This window comes from Zalophus californianus, chromosome 14 (assembly GCF_009762305.2).
Source record: "Zalophus californianus isolate mZalCal1 chromosome 14, mZalCal1.pri.v2, whole genome shotgun sequence".
Lineage (NCBI taxonomy): Eukaryota > Metazoa > Chordata > Mammalia > Carnivora > Otariidae > Zalophus > Zalophus californianus.
The window spans coordinates 26530331-26552919 of record NC_045608.1 but is presented as its reverse complement, the minus strand read 5'-3'; the positions used below and the strand labels follow the sequence as shown (position 1 = coordinate 26552919).

The 22589-nt window shown below is 52.4% G+C and overlaps 1 protein-coding gene across 1 annotated transcript; it reads left to right on the top strand.

Annotated features, from left to right (window-relative positions):
• Nucleotides 1-4960: 4960 nt before the first annotated feature.
• Nucleotides 4961-22447, top strand: SLC2A11 (solute carrier family 2 member 11). The gene is made up of 12 exons (XM_027577269.2): nucleotides 4961-5154; nucleotides 9520-9618; nucleotides 11900-12060; nucleotides 15250-15374; nucleotides 15937-16066; nucleotides 16632-16780; nucleotides 19985-20172; nucleotides 20265-20375; nucleotides 20946-21047; nucleotides 21130-21205; nucleotides 21457-21584; nucleotides 21799-22447. Exons 1-12 carry the CDS (start codon nucleotides 5134-5136, stop codon nucleotides 21997-21999), a joined length of 1491 nt encoding a protein of 496 aa, XP_027433070.2. The 5' UTR covers nucleotides 4961-5133; the 3' UTR covers nucleotides 22000-22447.
• The last annotated feature ends 142 nt before the right edge of the window (nucleotides 22448-22589 follow it).

Genomic DNA, 22589 nt, shown 5'->3' with positions numbered 1-22589 from the left:
TGTTTCATTTTTTTCCCTCTCTTCCCCTATGATCCTCTGCCTTGTTTCTTAAATTCCACATATCAATGAGATCATAATTGTCTCTCTCTGATTGACTTATTGCGCTTAGCATAATACCCTCTAGTTCCATCCAGGTCGTTGCATGTATTGATTATTTTTTTTAAAGATTTATTTATTTATTTATTTGAAAGAGAGAGAAAGAGAGAGAGAGAGCACGCACATGAGAGTGGGGAGGGTCAGAGGGAGAAGCAGACTCCCCGCCGAGCAGGGAGCCCGATGCGGGACTCGATCCCGGGACTCCAGGATCATGACCTGAGCCGAAGGCAGTCGCTTAACCAACTGAGCCACCCAGGCGCCCCTGTATTGATTATTTTTAAACAAACGCTTTTTTTTTTTTAAGACTATTTATTTGACAGAGAGAGAGAACATAAGCGGGGGGAGCTGCAGAGAGAGAGGGAGAGGCAGGTTCCCCGCCGAGCAGGCAGCCGGATGTGGGACTCGATTCCAGGACCCTGGGATCATGACCTGAGCCAAAGGAAGACACTTAACCGACTGAGCCACCCAGGTGCCCTGTATTGATTATTTTTAGTGTAAGCAGCACTCCTCCCTGCTTTCTGCTGAGTGCCGGGGGCAGATCCCTGCCCACTCTGGGCCTCAGTTTCCCTATCTCTAGAGTCAAAGGCCCTACCTTGTACGAGGGGGCATGGAGGTGTGGACTTGCACCGAGGGAGAGAGTGGTCACTGCGCCTATTGTGAGCGGCTGGTGGCTGTGGCAGGTCACCCCTCTCCCCTGCCCCTCACTTCCACCTTCTCAGGAAACCAGCTAGGTGAGGATCAAATGCAGAAAGCCAAGGGCTGGAAGAGTCAAGCAGTGTTCTTTTGACATTCCCCCCAACTCTTTTGCGGTTTGGCGGCACTATTGGGGCTGGGCAGGCAGGGCTCCCCCAACTGGCAGGGTCTGCATGCCTGACTTGGGATCTGAGGAAAACCAGCTCCGACTTCTGGCAGGGTTGTTTCGGGTTCATGCTTGACCTTGTGGAGTCTCAGATGATGTGGGAAACACAGGCAAAAGGGAAAAAAAAAATCCTTACTACCTATAGCCCATTGACAAGTCCTTGAAACAGGCAGAGTAACCTTCCTCTGGGAGCTCAGTGACCTCCATGTTAACACTTGGCTAAGGGCAAAAGGCCCAACCCCCAGGACACTGTAAGTCTTCTTTAACATAAAAATTCCTTTGGAAACATCCTTTATCTCTACTCCCCAAGATACACGTTGGCAATCATCCCCCAAGCATCTGGCCCACGGATACACATCTGAAGGGTCTCATGACTAGGGTTTTACTAGACAGTAATAAATGACCTTTTCCTAACAGCAGCTAGCCTCGCAAGGTCCTGGAAACCTTGCTTCCGAATTCCTTACAGACTTACGCTCTCCCTAACCCCGTCCCGACTTGAAAGTATATAATCAGCCACCTGTCACACAAGCCCAGTGCAGCTCCTTCTGCCCACGGGTCTTGTCCCCATGCTTTAATAAAACCACCTTTTTGCACCCAAGATGCCTCAAGAATTGTTTCTTGGCCGCTGGCTCTGAACCCCAACAATTTCTACCTCATCAGGGACTCATTTGCAAAGGAGACTGAAGCCTCCCACAGAAGAATTGCTGAGAGGATTAGCATATAGCATGGGGCCACCAACTACTCACACCTTGACCTTCATGTTCAAGGTTAAACTCCCAGTTAATGTTTGCTGAGGAGAAACCTCAAGCTTCCTGGCTTAAGGATAATAATTAAAGGCTGGGGAACCCAGGCACCTGGGTGAGGTGTCAGGTGGCATTTCAGGGAGAAGGGAGGGGCAACTGAGTATTATCCAAGTACTGGTTGTGGTCCTGGACACAGAACATTAAAACCAGGGGTGCTTGGATGGCTCAGTCTGTTGAGCGTCTGACTCTCGATTTTGGCTCAGGTCATGATCTTCGGGTCCTGAGATGGAGCTCTTTGTGGAGCCCCGTGCTCCGCAGGGAGTCTGATGGGATTTTCTCTCTCTCTCTCTACCCCACCCCCGCTCATGCTCTCTCTCTCTCTCTCTAATAAATAAATATTAAAAAAAAAAAAAAGAGGGGCTCCTGGGTGGCTCAGTTGGTTGGGCATCTGCCTTTAGCTCAGGTCATGATTCCAGGGTTGTGGGATCGAGCCCCATATCAGGCTTCCTGCTCAACGGGGAGCCTGCTTCTCCTTCTCCCTGCTGCTCATGCTCTCTCTCTCTCAAATAAATGAATAAAATGTATTTTTTTCAAATAAATGAGTAAAATCTTAAAAAAAAATTTAAAACCCAGTTCTGAATTTGGTACTTATCCCATGCACACCCTCAAGGTTTTACTACATATGCATATATTCCTACCTAAGACATAGTCATGATTTTGTATATTTCCAAACTTAATATAAAGGCTTTAGGGTTGCCTGGCTAGTTGGGTTGGTGGAGTGTGCAATGCTTGATCTTTTTTTTTTTTTAAGATTTTTATTTATTTTTTGACAGAGAGAGAGACAGCGAGAGAGGAAACACAAGCAGGGGGAGTGGGAGAGGGAGAAGCAGGCTTCCCATGGAGCAGGGAGCCTGACGTGGGGCTCGATCCCAGGACCCTGGGATCATGACCTGAGCCAAAGGCAGACGCTTAACGACTGAGCCACCCAGGCGCCCCATGCAATGCTTGATCTTGAGGTTGTGGGTTCGAGCCCCAGGTTGGGTGTAGAGATTACTTTAAAAAATAAAATCCTTAAAAATAAATATAAGGGGGGGGGCACCTAAGTGGCTCAGTTGGTTGGGCATCTGCCTTTGGCTTGGGCCATGATGGATTGAGCCCGGGGTCAGGCTCCCTGCTCGATGGGAAGTCTACTTCTCCCTCTCCTCCTTGCTCATGCTTTCTCTCTTGCTATCTCTCACTCTCAAATAAATAAAATCTTTAAATATATATATATATATATACATATATAAAGGCTTTATAGTCTGTGCAATTTTCTGCAACTTTATTCATGCCGTGTTGATTCACCTAACTTTATGTTAATGCTGTTCCTCCAGTTCATCACTCTCCACTGATGAGAGGTATTCTCCTATAAACCACAATTCACTTCTCTGTTTTCCTGATGATTGACATCTGGGTTGTTAACAGTTTTCTAATATTACAAACAAGGCTGTATTTGTATAGAGAAGTTTTTCTTTTTTAAGATTTTATTTATTTGACAGAGAGAGACACAATCTAGGCACCCCTAGATTTTTAATTTTATAATTTTATTACTATTTCTTAAGTAGGCTCCACGCCCAACATGGGGCTGGAACTCATGACCCTGAGATCAAGATTCGCATGCTGGAACACTGAGCCAGCCAAGTGCCACTAGATTTTTATTTTTGTTTTTATTTTTTTTTAAGATTTTTTATTTATTTATTTGAGAGAGAGAGAATGAGAGATAGCACGAGAGGGAAGAGGGTCAGAGGGAGAAGCAGACTCCCCGCCGAGCAGGGAGCCCGATGTGGGACTCGATCCCGGGACTCCAGGATCATGACCTGAGCCGAAGGCAGTCGCCCAACCAACTGAGCCACCCAGGCGCCCTAGATTTTTATTTTTAATGATGTTAAATCCTCATAAGAAACCTGTATGTTTTATCCTTGTTTATCCTGAGGTTATTGTAGAGGCCACTTTTAGGCACCAACTTGAACAATGGACACCTGAGTAAGGTAGAAGGGCACACAGTGACCACCTACCCCGTGGCTGAATACAAACAGGCCCATTAAGTGACCCACCTCAAAATATCCATAAGCCCTAGCTGACCAACACAGCTATTTGTGGGGGGAAAAAAAAAGTTTTGTTTTTTTTTTTAAGAAATCTACTGGGGCGCTTTGGTGTCTTAGTCATTAAGCATCGGCCTTCAGCTCAGGTCATGATCCTGGGGTCCTGGGATCGAGCCCTGCATCGGGCTCCCTGCTCGGCGGGAAGCCTGCTTCTCCCTCTCCGACTCCCCCTGCTTGTGTTCCCTCTCTCACTGTGTCTCTCTGTCAAACAAATAAAATCTTTAAAAAAAAAAAAACTATTTCAATATTAGCAACCAAACCCAACAATGTGTTAATAGCAACAATGACAACACTATGAGCAAGTTGTGTTTATCCCAAGAATTCTAGGATTAATTACCCTTAGAAACTCTGTTGATGTAACTGAGCTCATAAACAGTAAAGTAGAACCCATATGATCATCTCAGGTGCAGAAAACGCATGCAATTAGCAACTGCTACTATTTTATTGTATTTTTCCTTAAAAACGCATGGTGTTTTTAGAGAAACATTTTTAAAAGATTTTTATTTATTTGTCAGAGAGAGCACAAGCGAGGGGGCGGGCAGCGGGCAGAACAGGCAGAGGGAGAAGCAGACTCTCAGACGCTGAGTAGGGAGCTGGACTCGGGGCTTGATCCCAGGACTCTCAGATCATGCCCTGAGCCGAGGCCAGAGGCCCAACCGACTGAGCCACCCAGGCGTCCTAGTGGAAATCTTTTAAAAGTTCAGAGCAGCAGAGACTCCTGGGTGGTTCAGTTAGTTAAACAGCCGACTCTTGATTTTGGCTCAGGTCATGATCTCAGGGTCTTGCGATGGCGCCCCCCAGCTGGGCTGGGCGCTGAGCGGGAAGCCTGCTTGGGATTCTTTCTCTCCCTCTGCCCCTCCCCACTCCCGCGAACTCGCTCCATCTCTCCCGCTCTAAAAAAAATTAAAAATGTATTAAAAAAAAAAGTTCAGAGCAGCAAAACTCAAACAAAAACCGGGCACGAGCAAGAGAGATACTGCGGTCTCCATTCTGGTGTATGTCCTAGCACAGTCTTCGCTCAGAGAGCTTCCTAAGGCCATTTTCGGGTATACGTTTCTATGACCACAGACGTTTCGGGTATACGTTTCTACGTCCTTTGGCAAGTCTGGTTTCGGTTTGGCCTTTACCCACGTCCTGGATTCCATGCAGGGTCTGAGAAGCCCCGAGAAATAAAAGATTAACCAGACCCAGTGGACCCTGTGGTTCCTCACCTCCAAGGGCCAACCTCTCATGCCTTCAACCCCAAACCGGTTCTTCTCTGCACCCAAATCACTGGCTCTGCCGCGACTGACAGATGAGAGCGCTCCAGAGACTGGTGGGTCTGCCCTCCGGTCCCTCCTAATTCTGCCCCTCCACTGGGTCAAGGGTGGGGACACCTGGCCTGGGGGAGGTTGGGGACGTCGGTGGGGACAGGGGCCTCCCCAGGACTGGGGGCTCCCGCGCCCTGGTGGTGGGCAGGGGGGCGTAAAGGAAGCGGGGAAGAGGGGCCGGGAGGGGCAGCGGCGGAGGTCCGAGGGCGAACGAGGCAGGGACCGGCAGAGAGTCACACCTGGGGCGGCAGGGGGAGAGGGGACGAGAGGCCAGAACCGGGTTTCGGGTGAATCTGGAGCTCAATGGGACCTCCCGGGGCGACTGCAAGGGGTTGGCTGTGGTGACTTCGGACCAGAGTTCCCTTCCGGTTTGCGGAGATGGGCCCCAGGCTCCGCCGACCGAGGAGTGTGTTGGTTTTCAGCCTCAAAGCTACGGAAAGGGCGGGATTGGAGGTGAACAGTAACGGCCCTTTGGGCCTCGTTCCCAGGTGACGGCTGGAAGCACCGCACACCCCTTCACCGCGCTGTGCGCCTGCGCCTGTGTCTCGGGCGCGCGCTCGGCCCAGAGGTACGCTTTGCGCGAGCCTCCCACCCACCAGGCCGCCCTCAACACCCACTGCGCTTGCGCATCCGCTTCTGCCTCTAAGATGGCAGGCGCCTTCTACCACGCCCACTGCGCATGCACCGCCGCGTCCGCGTCTGGGGTGCTGCGGGAGTGACTGCATCTCCCCCGGCTTAATGACGGCCTCTCCCTCCGCTCCGCGCGGTTACGGCAGCCGCAGTTCTGTATCGCAAACCCAGTGTCGCCGCGAATGCTCGAGAAATGTGTACGTGCTCGATGCCCTCCTGCGATCGGGAAAGGTCTGAATTCCGAAACATGGCCGGCCCAGGCGTTCCTGACGAGGGCTTGCAGACCGGCGGGAATGCACGGGCGCAGCCACTCTGGAAGGCTTAACGGAGTGTATAAAAGTGTATAAAAATAGCTGGCGCTTGTTTGTCCAGTGGAGTTAGGTGCTGGGCTCAGAGGAGCATAAGCAGGAGGTCGCGCGCAGGGATGGCCTGGGGGCCAGTGCAAGGTTGCCTGGGGTCAAGTGTCTGCAGGAACGGTGGCCCGGCCGCATCCCACGCGAGCAGCCCTCGCGCTGCCCGCGCTGTTCTGGAGCCCTCTGGCGGGTCGGACACGCCCGGAGAGGCAGCAGCCCTTGGGCACTGCAGTCCTGGTCGCCTCGCCCCCTCCTGCGACCGTTTCCCACTCTCGCCTCACTCCCCAACCTTCATTTCCTCCACGCTCCGTCTGAGCCCTGTCCTGATGTCCTGCTTCACAGAGAAATGGGGGGCAGCCAGAAGAGAACGTCCACGCCACCCACCACCCATCTTTGGATGCCCCTTCCCCCTCCCCCATACCCCTAGTCCTCCCACTCCTCTGCCAGCCCGCACTGATTTCCTTCAAATACCTGCATGGCACATTCCCCCATGTCCTTCAAGTCCTTGTGCAGATGTCACCTTCACAGGGCGTACCCCTGTCCGCCCTCTCCAAACATTCCCTCACACCCTTCCCTGCTTTATGTCTCCATCACACCAGCTGACATACTATGTATTTTCCTTGTTCATGTTGTTATTGCCCGTCTTCCCCGGCTGGAAGTAAAGCTCTGTAAGGTCACGGATTTTGTCTCCTGTTCCACTGGTTATATCAGTAGCACCTAGAACAGTTGGTTTATTGTCCACAGTAGGGAGGCAAGAAATATTTGTTCACTGAATTGATAAATCACCATCATAGCTAATATTGTAAATGCTTTTCATGATCAGGCACAGGACTAGGCAATGTTCATGCATGATCTCAGTGAATCAAATAATTTTCTGAGTGGCCTGGGTGGTACAGTTAAGCTTCCAACTCTTGGTTTCCGCTCAAGTTCTGATCTCAGAGTCCTGAGATCGAATCCCGAGTGGGGCTCACACTCAGCATGGACTCTGCTTGAGATTCTCTCTCCCTCTCCTTCCGCCCCTCTGGCTCGTTCTCTCTCTCTCTCTCAAATCAATCAATCAGTCTTTAAAAAAGATTTCCTGCTGGGCGCCTGGGTGGCTCAGTTGGTTGAGCAACTGCCTTCGGCTCAGGTCATGATCCTGGAGTCCCGGGATCGAGTCCCACGTGGGTCTCCCTGCTCAGCGGGGAGTCTGCTTCTCCCTCTGACCCTCCCCCCTCTCATGTGCTCTCTCTCTCTCTCTCAAATAAATAAAATCTTTAAAAAAAAATAAAAAAATAAAAAAGATTTCCTGCTATCTTGGAGACCCACCAGCATCTCCTGCCCCATGGGCTTAATCGTCATCAGGCTCTGTGTCTCTCCTCTTTTTTTTTAATTAATTAATTAATTTATTTACTAATCTCTACACTCAACATGGGACTCAAACCCATGATCCTGAGATCGAGTCACATGTTCTTCCAACTGAGCCAGTCACCTCTTGCTGCTTCCCTTTTGTTTTTTTTTAAGATTGTGTTTATTTATTCGACAGAGAGAGGGAGAGAGAGAGCACAAGCAGGAGGAGTGGCAGGCAGAGGGAGAGGGAGAAGCAGGCTCCCCGCTGAGCAGGGGCTCCATCCCAGGACCCTGGGATGACCTGAGCCGAACCAACTGGGCCACCCAGGCACCCCTCTCTTGCTGCTTCCTGCAGATCTATCTTAGTGGAACGCTCACCTCCATGCAGCCCACCTGGAGCTTTAACGTGACTCCAGTGAGACCAGAGTCCTGGGTCCTCACCTGGCTGCCTCTTCTGGCTTCCAGAAGGAAGTTACTTAGGCCTTATGGAATCTGTGGGCAGGTCCTCTGCTGGACCTGTCTGTAGACCTGTGGCAAGATCTTTGGCAAGATCCTGCCCCCCAGAGCCTCTTCCTCAGCCTCCCCACCGCCAGTACAGTATCTCACCAAATGGAGAATGCACATCAGTTTTTGGCCCAGCTGTTTCTGCCCCCTAGCTCAGCTCCTATCTGGGACAGACACTGGGTGTTTGATAAAATGAATAAATAGTCCTCAGGTTCTGGAAATTCCTCTGCAAATCTTTAGCCAAACATCCTTCTGCCATGAAACTTGTATGTAGGTACTTAAAAAGTCATAAATTTGACTTATGGGGCTTCAGATTTGCAGGATGATTTGCTAGAACAAGAAAGGCGGTGTGATTTACTAGGAAAAGATCAACGATTTGATTTTTGTGTGGTCGACTACTTTGTGCATGCCTAGGAAAGTATCTGAGAGGAACAGGTTCAATGCTATGCCTTCGGGTCAGTGGAGAACTTTCAGCATATACTGAATTTTCGAACATTTGAACAAGCATGTTGTTTTGTCATTAAAAACTAGAAAAGGAAAAATATTAATACAATTGAGAATCCTGGGACACCTGGGTGGCTCAGCCGGTTAGGCGGCTGCCTTCGGCTCAGGTCATGATCCCGGGGTCCTGGGATCAAGCCCCGCATCGGGCTCCTTGCTCAGTGGGAGCCTGCTTCTCCCTCTCCCTCTGCCTGCCGCTCCCCCTGCTTGTGCTCTCTCTTTCATACACATACACAAATAAATAAAATCTTTATTTAAAAAATTGAGAATCCCTAAAAAATATACTGACCTAAAGGGATGGAACCTCAGAGTGCTGAGCTCTCATGGCTGGGTACTCTGGAGAGTTCTCTCTCCATCTCTAATGGGGATGAAAACTGTTCTCTGTTGTACCAAGTGTGTGTGGCACACGTGTCCCTTGGTTGCCTCCCCCCACCCCACTCCCCTGGAGGTAGGCATGATCATCTCCAGGTCCAGCAAAGAAGTGACTGAGAGAGGACAAGTGAGTAGGAGCAGGGGTTGCATTAGGACCCAAGCACGGCCACCAGCTGCAGCCATTCTGCTGCTTCATATGCCCCACAAGTCCCCACACATACAGGTCCATGCAGCCCCTTCTGTTAGCCTTACTGCAGAACAGGCTGGCAGGTGGGAGAAGGAGGCACAGCCGCTCTGTTGGAGAATGTTTTGCTGGGGCAAGCCACTGGGACTGGGGGGGACTCTAGTGGCAGAGTTTCACTCTCCTGGGGCCCCAGCTCAGAGCATTGTGCTCCAGAACCACAGCAGGCCCAGCCTGGCACGGAGGGCCGGAGAACTGTTGTCTATTTCGGGAAAATGCTGATGGGGGAGAGGCGGGAGGGGGTGGCGGGGTCCTGGGGTTCCTCTGCTACCTGCCGGCCATGTGACCTAGGTAACCCCTCTCCTCTGTGCCTCAGCTGCACAGTGGAAACTTCACTGCCTGGTTCAAATAGATTGCAGGGCTGTGATTGCTAGGTTCCAGCCCTGGGAGCGAGGCGGAGGCTGTTAAAGGCCACTCTGTGTCCTCCCCTCTCTCCTCAGATTCAGGGCAGGGTCCTGCTCCTGACCATCTGCGCGGCTGGCATTGGCGGGACTTTTCAATTTGGCTACAACCTCTCCATCATCAATGCCCCAACTTTGGTATGTATTTTCTGTGCCCACCTTCACCATCCCAGTGGGTGCGGGGTGAGGGCTAACGGCTGCCCGCTGTGGGGCTTCAGGCCAGCATCCACTTGGTGGTGCTTTTGCCCCATGCATCCACCTTCACTGGATGACCCACAGGTCCTGCAGATCCAGGCTCAAACCCAGCTCTACATCCTCCCTTGAACCTGCATGTCCTCCCGGGTCCCTGATGTCAGCGGATAACTCTACTGCTTGCCCGGTGGGGGGCCAGCCTTGATTCTGCCCCCCGGCCTCCAAACACCGAGCCCTTCCTAACTACCTCTAGCTAGTCATTTCTCCCCATGTCTCTGCCGTGACTCCAGTTCAGGACCCATCTCTCCTACCTGGATCCCTGGCTTAGCCTCCTTACTGGACTCCCTTCCTTCAGCCTCGCAAGTTTGACCAAGCCACTGCCCTGTCCAAAAACATTCTGTGGCTCCCCAGTACCTATAGGGATAAGAACAGACTCATCCACCTGAAGTTCAAGGCCTCCTTAGATCAGAACCTGTCCACCTTTCTCCTACCTTCATTCCCTGAACCCCACTAGCAAAGCAAGTTAAATGCAGTTCCCCAAATGCACACAGCCCTCTCTCTAAGCCTCTTTTGCTTGGGAAGCTCTCTCTGCTGCCCCTGCAGAAGCCCCTCAAGGACCACCCAAACACCGTCACCATCCTGAAGCTTTCCTTCGACAGCCCCACCCCACCCCAGCTGGAAGTCACCCCTCCCTCCCCAGCCCTTCAAGCGGGCTGTCCCCGCTCAGGTTGCATATGGGTTGTGTTGGGGCCCATATCATCCTCCTGCTGGTTTGCTCTCAGTGTCTGAGTCATCCTTGTGCCCCCAGCGCCTGGCGCTGACCTGGCCCAAGGGACTTTCTTGGCCTCAGAGACTCCTTCTAATCCCTCAAAGGGATTTCCAGCCAGGGACAGGAGAGGCTGGGCCTGGTCCCAGCTCCCCTAGATGGTCCTGCCCCTAGAGGGACCGGGCAGGCACCAGGCTGACAGTCATTACCCTGAGCTGGCCTGAGCAGAGGAGAGCTGTCCCAACCCCTAAACCCGCTGCCCTCCTCGCGTCCTCCCTCACATCCTGTTGGGAGGCCTGAGCCCAGTCAGACGCTGAAGTGTGTCCAGGTCTTCCCCGAGTGCAGTCATTCCTAACCCTGTGGCCTCTGTTTACTTACCTAAAGCTGCAGCTCTGGGGGTGGGGGCCTGGGGTGCCCTGACCACCCCCCGCAGCCCTGACCTGTGGCGGAGGCCGTGAGCAAGGCCTTTCACCTCTCTGGGCCTAATCCCCAGTTTCAACAGTGAACAGAGTGATGTGTATCTAACAGAACACTTCTGAGGGTCGTCAGAGTTGGGGTCCCGGGGAAACAGGTGGCACAGTCCAGAGAAGTCAGGTAGGTTTAGGTGCCACCAGGGACAATTTACAGATTGAGTGTGACAGAGAGAGCACACAAGACCAGGGAGAGCTCAGTAACGCCAGAGTCATTACCACTGCCCCTACCCCCAAAGGGACACGTGGAAGGAGCGGTTACTGAACCTGGAAGGAAAGAGCCGTGTGGCGTAGGACCCCTTGAGAGGAGCCGGGACGTTTGGTTGAGTGTCATAGCTGGCCTGAGGTGACCCCCCAGCCTGAAGTGACCCGGAAACAAACACCCCTCCCGCCTCTCTCTCATGTCCTGCTGGTGCTCACCATTGGCTAAGTCCCACAGAAAGCCAGTCAGCAGGGGGCCCACTGATGTGAGCCATATGGGTGGATTCTTAGGCCAAAAGTGGGGGCCCGGGGGTGGGGGGTGATCATGGGCTCTGAAGGGCAAACAGAGGGGCGCCTGGGTGGCTCAGTCGTTGGGTGTCTGCCTTCGGCTCAGGTCATGATCCCAGGGTCCTGGGATCGAGCCCCACGTCGGGCTCCCTGCTCGGCGGGAAGCCTGCTTCTCCCTCTCCCGCTCCCCCTGCTTGTGTTCCCTCTCTCGCTGTGTCTCTCTCTGTCAAATAAATAAATAAAATCTTTAAAATAAATAAATAAATAAATGAAGGGCAAACAGAGACTGGCCAGCACTAGGCTCCAGGAGACATTGTAGGTGAAGGAGATCTGTCCGGTGCCCTCAAAGAGGAGGAGCTCTGGTGACTCTGTTCCTGCCCCACCAGAGAGAGTCTTGCTCGGGAGCCCTGGTGCCTGCTCTGTAGAGGCAGAGCCCTGTGGGGGAGAAGTCTTAGCCTGTCTGGCCTGTCGCTGGGAGGCTGACTGGCATCTCTGTCCACAGCACATTCAGGAATTCATCAATGAGACATGGTGGGTGCGCACCGGCCAGGCACTACCCAATCACCTAGTTCTGTTGGTGTGGTCCCTCATTGTGTCTCTGTACCCGCTGGGGGGCCTCTTTGGAGCACTGCTGGCTGGGCCCCTGGCCGTCATGCTGGGAAGGTAAGTGCTTTCTGTGTGTGTCCCAGATGCCCCTTGATGAGAGGTGCCCCAGTCTGTAGGCTGAGGAATGTGGGAGAAGGAGAGGCCCTGTAAGCCCAGGCCTAGGCCTGCCCCCCCGCCCCCCGCCGCCGCCTCCTACCATACCAGCAGTTTCATCACAAGAGTCACATGTCTAAGCTGATTTGGTAGAGGGAGGAGCCTTGTGCTCTGAGTGAGAGAGGACTCCTGCCTGGTCTCTAGTTCCATGTCTGCGGGCAAGTGCTATTGGACCACAAACTAGGTCCTCTTCAGGCCTCATTTCCCCTTCTGTATCCAACTGATGCAGTTCTTGGGGTGCAAACAAGAGAGACAGGCTCATACTAAATACATACATACATACATACATACATACATACATACTCCTGGCCGGCTCAGTCAGTGGAGCATGGGACTCTTGATCTTAGGGTTGTGAGTTCAAGCCCTATGTTGGGCAGGGAGCCTACTTAAATAAAACTTTGTAAAAAGTCTACTTAAGGTGGGGCGCCTGGGTGGCTCAGTTGTTAATCGTCTGCCTTAGGCTCAAGTCATGATCCCAGGGTCCTGGGATTGAGCCCCACATCAGGCTCCCTGCTGGGTGGGAAGTCTGCTCTCCCTCTCACACTCCCCCTGCTTGTGTTCCCTCTCTCGCTGTGTCTCTCTCTGTCAAATAAATAAATAAAATCTTTAAAAAAATAAAATAAAATAATTAAAAATTAAAAGTCTACTTTTAAAAAGACAGAGAGAGAGAAAGACAGGCTTGGACTGCCCTGCTCAAAAATTGTAATAACTGGAAAGATGGTGGAACAGTTCATAGAATGAAAGGAAATGCTCAGAATCCAGGTCTTCAGAAGGGCAGGATCCAGGGCGGTGCTGAGGATCTCAACAGCCACAGCTTTGAGCCATCCTCCCAGTGAGGATGCCTTTAGAGTGCATTAGCTCCAACTACATTCTGTCTCCAATGTCTTCATTCCAGATTCAGAATCCAGGAAGACAGATTGTTACTGACCCACCGTGGGTCACACATTTACAACCATGAAGCAGTGCTGGGCAGAAAAAGCAAATGGCTACCACGGTCCACCCCTTTGCTAGCCACCCTGCACACGTGGACATGTTTCTCCCATGTATTCAGCTCTATACGTGCCCCTCCTAACATTCCTCAACCATCTCATCATATACACCATCATATGTATTCACCTCTCCCTGAGGGAGACCACTTAGAGCCTTGTCTTGTCTGGAAAGCTACCATAGTGCCTCACCCAGAGGCAACATTATCAAGCAGAAGGGGGACTTCTTCCTGGCTGATGCTTTATATCAGAAAGAGAGAAAAACAACTTTTCAAAAAGGTGCCATGTCTCATTGCCCAGCACCGGGTCACTAACATAGAGAATGGGATCACCAAGTCTGGGTTAGATGATCGAGTTCATACCTGAACCTTAAGGGGTAGGGGCACATTCCCAAACAAATTTAGGCTCTTCCTGCGAAAGAGAAGGAATTAGCTCTGACCCCTGGTGTGCCTTGGGGGAAGGGTGGCAGTATGGTCACGTAGGCATGCTGACATGAGTAACTTGCTCATGAGAACCTTTGGGGCCCACATGGGGCATCACTGAAATAGTGATCAAGTGCTACTGGGCACACCCCACCTTAGCATAGGAGTGTCATATGGCACGCAGTGCATGATGGATACACGGCCACCAGGGCTGGGGTAGGGACTACTGACAAGGCCAGAATATTTCTAATTAAGAGGATGGTAATTCGCTGAAGGAAAGTGGCTTTGCTCCAAAGCTGTAGGTCTTGCATTGTGAGTCTCCTTTTAGATAGCTGCCACAGCCACTCGGAGCACCATAGGCTCTCCTCGGTCTACAGGGGCGAGTGGCAGAGCTCTTTGCACTGAGTGGGGGACCCACTGGAGAATACTCTTCATGCTCAGCTCCACTCAAAACTGCCAGGTTTTCAAGTTACCTGGTTTCTGTGCCAGAGCGTGACACCCAGGGTGGTACGTGCTCTCTCCAAAATGGGAAGGAGCTCTCTGAGGTTTGCCCTTCCTTCTTGGCGGGGGGGGGGCAGTGATTTCTCATGCACTTTGGAGGAAATAGGCTGATGTGCATTAGTCTGGTGAGCTTCGGGAACTTCACTGATGGGGCGGCCCACTCCGTTTGAAGTTTCCACTCTGTCATGCTCGTGCCTTACAAGACCTCTAGTGGACTCTTCTGGTGCTCATTCTCCCTGTCCTTTCAGTATAAAGTTATCAGAGAAGTGGGCCAGCAGGGTGCCCTGTGGAAGGGACTGTGGCCCCGAGCTGGAAAGCTGCTCCATCCTCAGGCAGGTCAGTAAAGGTGTATTACTGCCCCTGCTAGGTGGAAGCTAAGCGTTTTCGGTATTGTCTGTGTACGGAAATGGAGCAAAATGCATTTACCAAATAAATACCCCACAACTGAAGTACTTTATTAACTTACAGCAACAAGGAAACCATATGTGGTTTTCAACTGGAGTTACCACTGGACCAAGTTTGCTATAATCTATGCCATTCTCCGTTCTCTAGACACAGGAGATCTATGCTTTAGTCTGGATTCTCTTGCCAGTGTGCCACTGACTTTGGGCAGAATACTGGCCTCCTCTAGGATCCAGTTTCCCTGTCTGTACAGTGAGCTCTCCCGAGCACCCTGTATGACAGCACTTCTGTGTTCAATATCAGGAACCCCAGACCTGAGGCTTCATCCTGGTGGAGCAGCTGACATTTCTAGTGGCCACTCCCTGGGCTGCAGTCTGTCCTGCTGAACTAGGCATGGGCCACCCAGCCATCCTGAAAGTTCTGAGAAGTGACTCTATAATACATGGAAGAAAATGTGCAGGGACTGTACTTGGCTTTCATCTCTTCCCTTACTCTAAAAGTTTTATTGAGTCTGAGAAATCAGTAGGCCGCTCATCTTACAAAGGAGTGGGAAGAAAGAAATGCTTTATCTGAAGAGATGAAGCATAAAATACAAATGTTGTCTTCTCAAGCTATGATGCGGGCCAAAAGGAGAGTAGCTTAGACTCCTTGACAAAGCTCACACACGCGCACACACAGGTCTGATCGGGCTGGTTGGAGCTGCAAAGAGGGGGTCCCCAGGGAGAGTCCCCCCTCCCAGACTGAATCTGAGCCTCTCTTGTCTGCGTTCCACTTTCCCCCAGGAAGAAGTCCCTCCTGGTGAATAACATCTTCGTGGTGGCCGCGGCGACCCTGTTTGGCTTCAGCCGCAGAGCAGGCTCCTTTGAGATGATCGTGCTGGGCAGGCTGCTCATGGGAGTCAGTGCAGGTATGGAGGGAGGGCAGCTCATCCTGCCTCTCTATACCCACTCATTCATGTATTCCGTTTATTCATTCATTTGTTCTCTTTATTTCTTTCATCCATTCATGCATTTTCTTTCTTCACGTTTTTCATTCATGCCCACCTCTTCTTTAGCAAAATGATTATGGTTTATCTCAAAAGGCTCATATAATTAGACACTTCAAGTGGATATAGAAACATGAAAAAGTTGTACAGGGCTGTGAATACAAGCATCCCCAAGCCTGTGCTAACAGAGATCCTGTATTTGAGCCACACTCTAAGCCAGGAGCTTCCTGGCAGCCAAGGTACAAAGGCATCAAGGATGAGCTCTCAGATCTTCCCTATAGAGGCAGAGTAGCCTGTTCGGGGCCCTCAGTTTCTGGGGCTTGGCATGTGAGGAAGCCCATCTACCTGGGCTTTTAGGGACACCCATCAGCAAATCCCCTTTTGACTTGCTACTGTTTATACAGCCAGGTGTCTCTGTCTATATTAGTTATCTATTCCTGGGAAAGAAAGTACTCTGAAACTTAGTGGCTGTGCACACATCTAGGCTTGAGCATGAATGTCCAGCCCATGTACCTGGGGGAAAGTGCCCCCAGGGAGCTCCGAGGAGCCGTGGCCATGACCCCAGCCATCTTCGCTGCCCTGGGGATCGTGATAGGTCAGGTGGTCGGACTCAGGTAAACACCCTGTCTCCATGTGCCCTGAATGGTTTGAGGGGGGCCAGAAAAAGCCCTTTGCCTAAATTTCTCATTAAGTGTATTAAGGCATTGCTTCTCTGAATTAAGAAATCTTTGTATTGAAATCCTGTCTACACCCATCTGGCCAATACACAAAATGGGTATTAGCCAACTACCTGTCAGTGTGAATCAGCATTTTCCCTCCTCTCTAGATCAGGGAGCAAAGAACAGGTCTTAAAAAGAGAGAGGGTGAAGGTTTGGGCTTTTAAAGGGGAGCATGTCCTGGTCATCCCAGAAAAGAGAGGGGAGGGCAGAGCCTGGCACCCTGGGAAGAGGAGTTGCTACGGATCAGGTGGGGCCGTGGCCATGGGATGGGAGGGATCTTGGTGTCCAGACCCAGAACTGGTTAGAAAGAAGCAGAGAGCAATACAGGGCCTCTGCCCTCAGGAGGGCAGGCAGGCAGGGGACCGGGGGTGGGGGGGCGGGGAGGTCAGGGGATTAGGGGGCGAGTGGGCAGGGCCCTGGCAAGGAAGCACCTGGTCTGACCTCTCCTCTGTCTCCCCAGGGAGCTCCTGGGTAACCCAGGGGCCTGGCCCCTGCTGCTGGCCAGCTGCCTGGTGCCTGGGGTGCTCCAGCTTGCCTCCCTCCCTCTGCTTCCTGAGAGCCCACGCTACCTCCTCATTGACCGTGGAGACACCGAGGCCTGCCTGGTGGGTGAGTCCCTGACCTTGGGTCCCCAGACCACCGTTGACCCAGGGCACATCTGTCTGGAGCATGTGAATCCCCATTTCTTGGATTTCATTTATCAGGGAAAAGCTGTCCCTCACTTTTGTGCCATCCATCCATCTCTTCAAAACTCTTTATTGGGGCACCTGGGTGGCTCAGTTGGTTAAGTATCTGACTTTCAGTCAGGTCATGATCTGAGGGTCCTGGGATCAAGCCCGAGTCCGGCTCTGCACTCAGCAGGGAGTCTGCTTCTCCCTCTCCGTCTGCCCCTCCCCCCGGCTCAGGCTCGCTTCGCTCTCTCTCTCTCTGTCAAATAAATAAAATCTTAAAAAAAAAAAAACCCAAAAACTCTTTACCAAGGGGCTATCCTAAGTGCCAAGCCAGCGGGACAGGGCAGACCTGGCTCCTGGCATCTAGGAACTGCAGGATGGTGCCAATAAAGAACCCTCTACCACATATGCAAGATGAAACACTGTGTCACCTGGGTGCTGATGGGCTGACTCATTCGCTATGGCCATAATGATGCCCAAGAACAATACCAAAATCTCTGGCTTAACACAATCCATTACTGCGTCTTCTACTCATTTGCTTGCTGGGCTGGCTGCATGACTGCTGATCTCGGCTGGGTGGCTCATGGTTTCTGGGAATCAGCCGGTGAGCCAGTCCAGGCTGGTCTGGGCCCGAGCTGTTCAGTTCTGCTGCACACGCCTCTCCTCTCACTCTTGGTACCAATGGGCTAGCCCGGGGATGTTCTTATTAAGGTGATGGCAGAGGCCCAAGAAAGCAGATCCAGTTGCACAAGCATTTTGCAAATCTGTGTTCCCCGTGCCCATGAACATGCCATCAGCCATGTCACTGAACCCAAAGTCAAGGGATGGGAAAATCAATGGCCTATCCTCTCCACATGGCAAAGGGCATGGATTTAGAGAAAGGTGAAGACCAGGGCCCACTCATGCACCCCCTCAGCTTGCCATTGTGGCCACAGCTATTACTGATACCCCTCCCCTGTGCAAAACATGCTCAGTGTCATCTGGGGCCCCACAGTCTCATCCGATCATGGCATCCGTCTTGCAGCCCCAGATCTTAAGATCACATCAACTCTATATGTGCCTTTTCTTGATCCAGAGACCTACGAGCTAAAAACGCAAGTCTTCTGCCCCTCTGAACTCAACACAAAATGGTGAAAGTGGGATGGTGTAACCAGAACTCAGCCTCAATTCAAAGGGAGCAGAAAGCCATCACCAGTCCTTAATGCTTGGGTGCTCCTGGGAAGATGGTGCCAGACCTCCCTGCCTTGCTGGTAGGGAATGTTCCATGATCAAGTTCTGGCTCTGCTCCCTGGGAGGGGCTCCCGGGCTGTGGTGTCTGTCCCCAGGTTCTGGCTTCTGCCCTCTGAGCTAGGCTTCCTTAACACCTTCTGAAGAGGGCATTGCAAATGTGCTCATAGAAAGTTGGGGCACACAAGTCTTTATATTTCAAATTGTCTTGGTCCCTTTTCCCCCGGGCTGGCGGAGTTTTTGTCAATGTAATTTTCTCAAAAACGATGTGATTTTTCTATGTATTTGATTGATGTGCCCAAAAGCCACACCCATAAGTCTTTTTGAGACCTGCTTCCCTCTTGAGACCGAATGACTGGAATTTGGGGCATATCAGGCTGCTGGGGACCAACACCCTTAGGCCCCCCAAATGCTCCTTTTCCAGCCACGAGAGTCTATGAGGCACTGGCATTAAGCCACACCCTTAATTTGATTGTTACCCTGAGTCCATGGCTCAGCGGCAGGGCTCTGGATTTGATCTTTGCTTTCAGGCCGGAACTTAACGTGGAACTCTTTTTGCTAACTGGAGGGGCTAGAGATGAGAAACAGGTTTTTGTTTGTTTGTTTGTTTGTTTTCGTTTTTTATTAAACCAACCTAGTGAGTTCGGGATAAGTTAAATTTAATTAAATCTTGTTCCCTCTGAAGGTCTTTTTGAGCTCATGTTTTTCTTTTTCTTTCTTTCTTTCTTTTTTTTTTTAAGATTTTATTTATTTATTTGACAGACACAGGGAGAGCACAAGCAGGGGGAGCTGCAGGCAAAGGCAGAGGGAAAAGCAGGCTTCCTGCTGAGCAGGGAACCTGATGCGGGGCTTGATCCCAGGACCCTAGGATCATGTCCTGAGCCAAAGGCAGATGCTTAACCAGCTGAGCCACCCAGGCGCCCCTCATGTTTTACTTATAGTAAGCTTGGAATACTGAGCTAAAAGCAACCAGTTCATGCTTTCACCACATAGGGATCTCTTCCCTCGAGTCCAGGAGTTCATGAGGTCTGTTTTCTTTCTTCCTCAATACTGCTTGGCATACCCAGGCATTCATTGTTCTAGGCTCCTCACCATCTCTGCCTGGTATTGGAATCAGTACCATAGATTACAGGTCCTAGTATGATAGCACCCCCTCCTGGTACCCATTAATTAAGTCATCAGTTTTCTGTTGCTGCCTGATCTGTTGACATCAGTTTTCTGTTGCTGGTCTCAGTGGCAGACCAAAGAAGCAATCACTTAGTTCAAGCCTCTGTGAGTTCCCTGGGGTTGGCTGATGTAGGCTGCGCCTGGCTGGTGGCTCTGCTGGTCTTGGTCGCTCATGCAGGTCTGCTGGGCATTGGCTAATTTAGGAGGGTCCCAGCTGGGCCTTTCTGGGACCTTTCTGCTCTTTCTGGGACCAGTGGGCTAGCCCCACCACACCTTTTTATGATGATGGGAGAAGAGCAAGAAGAAATGAGCAAGGTCTCTTGAGGCTTGGGCTGGAATTTGCATACCCACCCCACCACCTCATTCCATTGGCCAGAGAGAGTCACATGGCACAGCCCAATGCCATGGGGCGGGATACATACTTGCCCCTTTGGTGGGGGCTGCTGCAAAAATCACCTAGCAGAGGGCCTGGTTACAGGGACGGGTGGAGAATTGGGGACGTTGGATAATGGCAATCTGCCGCAATCGTGTCCGGTCTGATGTATCCGCAGAACCCCGAGCTCCTAAAGCCTTTATTGGTCCGTGATGCCCTGAAATGACAGGGACGGGGGAAGCTCATCCCCATCTGATCAGGGGGCCCCAGAGAGAGAGAGAGAGAGAGAACAGAGTTGAGGGTGGGAGCTCACTGTGGGGGACCAAAGAGGGTCTGGGGGAAGTGGGGCTCAGCGCCCTCTCCCCCCAACCCCAGCCCTGCAGCGGCTGCGGGGCAGCGCGGACGTGGCGGGGGAGTTGGAGGAGCTGGAGGAGGAGCGCGCCGCCTGCGAGGGCCAGCGCGCGCGGCGCCCGTGGGAGCTGTTCCAGGATCGCGGCCTGCGGAGGCAGGTGACGAGCCTCGTGGTGCTGGCCAGTGCCTTGGAGCTCTGCGGGAACGACTCGGTGAGGCCCGCCGCCACGTCCCCCGCCCCGGGCCAGGAGGCTGCGGACCGCAGGCCACTGGCAGCCGGCGCCCCTCTGCCCTCCGTCTCCAGGTGTACGCATACGCCTCCTCCGTGTTCCGGGAGGCCGGGATTCCCGAGGGGAAGGTCCAGTACGCCGTCTTGGGGACTGGGAGCTGCGAGCTGCTCGCGGCCTGCCTCAGTGTGAGTTTGTCGTGGGCTCAGGCTGACCCTCTATCAGCCCTGCGGGGGGGGGGGGGGGCTGACTCTCGGAGGACTTAAGCCCTCTGCCTTGAGCCCTTCTCCACTCCAGCTCACTATGCTCAAGTGGGGCGACTTAGCTAGCATTTATTGAGCACCAACTGTTGACCGTGCCCTTAACACACCATTTTGAGATGAGGAAACTGAATGGAGTGACCAAATTAATAATTAAAAAATTAATAGGGGCGCCTGGGTGGCTCAGTCGGTTGAGCTTCAGCCTTCCCATCGTGGTGATTTCAGGGTCCTGGGACTGTGAGCCCCCTTTTGGGCTCCCTGCTCAGCGGGAAACTGCTTTTCTCCCTCTCCCTCTGCCCCTCCCCGCTGCTCGTGCTCTCTCGCTCTCAAATAAATAAAGTCTTTTAAAAAATTAATAGTGTCTTAATCTCCTGAAGCAATCAACTGCTCCTAACTGTCCCCCCTCCCCACACAACCAGCTTCCCACTGCTCACCTTTAAACCAAGGGAAGCACGCTTCCAGTGCGGGGTCAGTGACCAGGGCTCCTTTCCTTTGCAGTGTGTGCTGATCGAGAGGGTGGGCCGCCGTTTGCTGCTGATAGGAGGGTACGGCCTGATGACCTGCTGGGGAAGTATCTTCACAGCGGCCCTGTGCCTGCAGGTAGCTGGGCTGGACGTGAGGGTTGCAGCTTGGGGCAGCCTGATCTCCACCTCACTCCACGCCCTCTGCCCCTTTACTACAGAGCTTCTTCACCTGGATGCCCTACCTGGCCATGTCCTGCATCTTTGCCTTCATCCTCAGCTTTGGCATTGGCCCTGGTGAGTGGGCCCCAGGAACCCTGGGCTTCGGGCTTTTCGGAAGGAACTCGAATGTCTGTGTGCATGATGGGTGGATGTGAATGCAGTGTCACCCCCACGTCCCTCCCCCCAACCTACCTGTACTGAGGCTTCTGGGAGGGAGTGGCTGGAGGAGGCCGAGGGGTCCCCACTCCCATGTCAGGGACAAGGTGGGGGGAAGCCTGGGCAGGGAGCCCCGGCTGGCAGCACCCTGTCCCCGCTCCTCCTTCTAGCCGGAGTGACAGGGATTCTGGCCACGGAGCTGTTTGACCAGAAGGCCCGGCCTGCTGCCTATATGGTCGGCGGGGCGCTTATGTGGACCTTGCTCTTCCTGGTCGGGCTGGGGTTTCCCTTCCTCAAGGTAGGCCTGCCCCGCCTTCCCCCAGCATTGAGGCCCTGGCCTTAGGTTTTACCTCTGTCAGCGGGAGGTCTCCATCCAGGGAGCCTGAGCCTGGAGTGGTTGGGACTCATCTGAACCAAGATGGACAAATCCCTCATCACCACCTGTCATGAGGCCTTCTGTCTGGTGGCTGAACACGGCTACACCAGGTCTCCGGGTCTCTTTTCACCCATAGGAGGGATTGTCCCCCTTCCTTTATATGCCTTTCCTCGGTGTTTGTGTCTGTGGGACCATCTATACTGGCTTCTTCCTCCCGGAGACCAAAGGCAAGACCTTCCTGGAGATCTCTGAGGAATTGCACAGACTCAACTTCTCCCGGCAGAGCCAGGGCCCTGAGTGGACGGGCCCAGAAGTCGTCCTGTCCACAGAGCTGTAACTCTGTAGGTATGGTGGGGGCCCAGATCCAGCTGTTGCTGTCTCCTTTGCTTCCTGCCGAAGCTCTTGGCCCTCTGCATTCCCTAGTTCCTGCATCCATTTGTTTAATGAGTGCTTATTAAGCACCTACTGCATGCAGGCTTGGTGCCCGGTGCTTAGCAATCCGTGGTGAGCCAGAGAGGGGGATCAGGACCTGCTGGTGGCTCCCTGTCTAGAGGCAGTTAACAGGAAACCAATAAAAACAATCACAAACTCAGGGAAATGCAGTGAGAGAAAAATACAGATTTGAAGTGTGGGCATACTAGGGAGCTTGACCTACTTTGAGGAGGGTGGCCAGAAAAAAATTTTCTGGGGGTGCCTGGCTTGCTCCATTGGTAGAGCACGCGACTCTTGATCTCGGGGTTATAAGTTTGAGACCCACGTTGGGTATAGAGATTACTTAAAAATAAAATCTTGGGGCACCTGGGTGGTTCAGCCAGTTAAGCGTCCGACTCTTGACTTCAGCTCAGGTCATGATGTCAGGCTTGTGAGATTGAGCCCCACATCAGGCTCCACACTGGGCATGGAGCCTGCTTGGGATTCTCTCTCTCC

Excerpts from the sequence above, each read along its gene's own strand:
- SLC2A11 (XM_027577269.2), top strand. The coding sequence starts at position 5,134 with ATGAGAGCGCTCCAGAGACTG. Across the intron at positions 20,173-20,264 it reads AGCTCTGCGGGAACGACTCG|GTGTACGCATACGCCTCCTC; the intron begins GTGAGGCCCGCC and ends CTCCGTCTCCAG. Across the intron at positions 21,585-21,798 it reads TGGGGTTTCCCTTCCTCAAG|GAGGGATTGTCCCCCTTCCT; the intron begins GTAGGCCTGCCC and ends TTTCACCCATAG.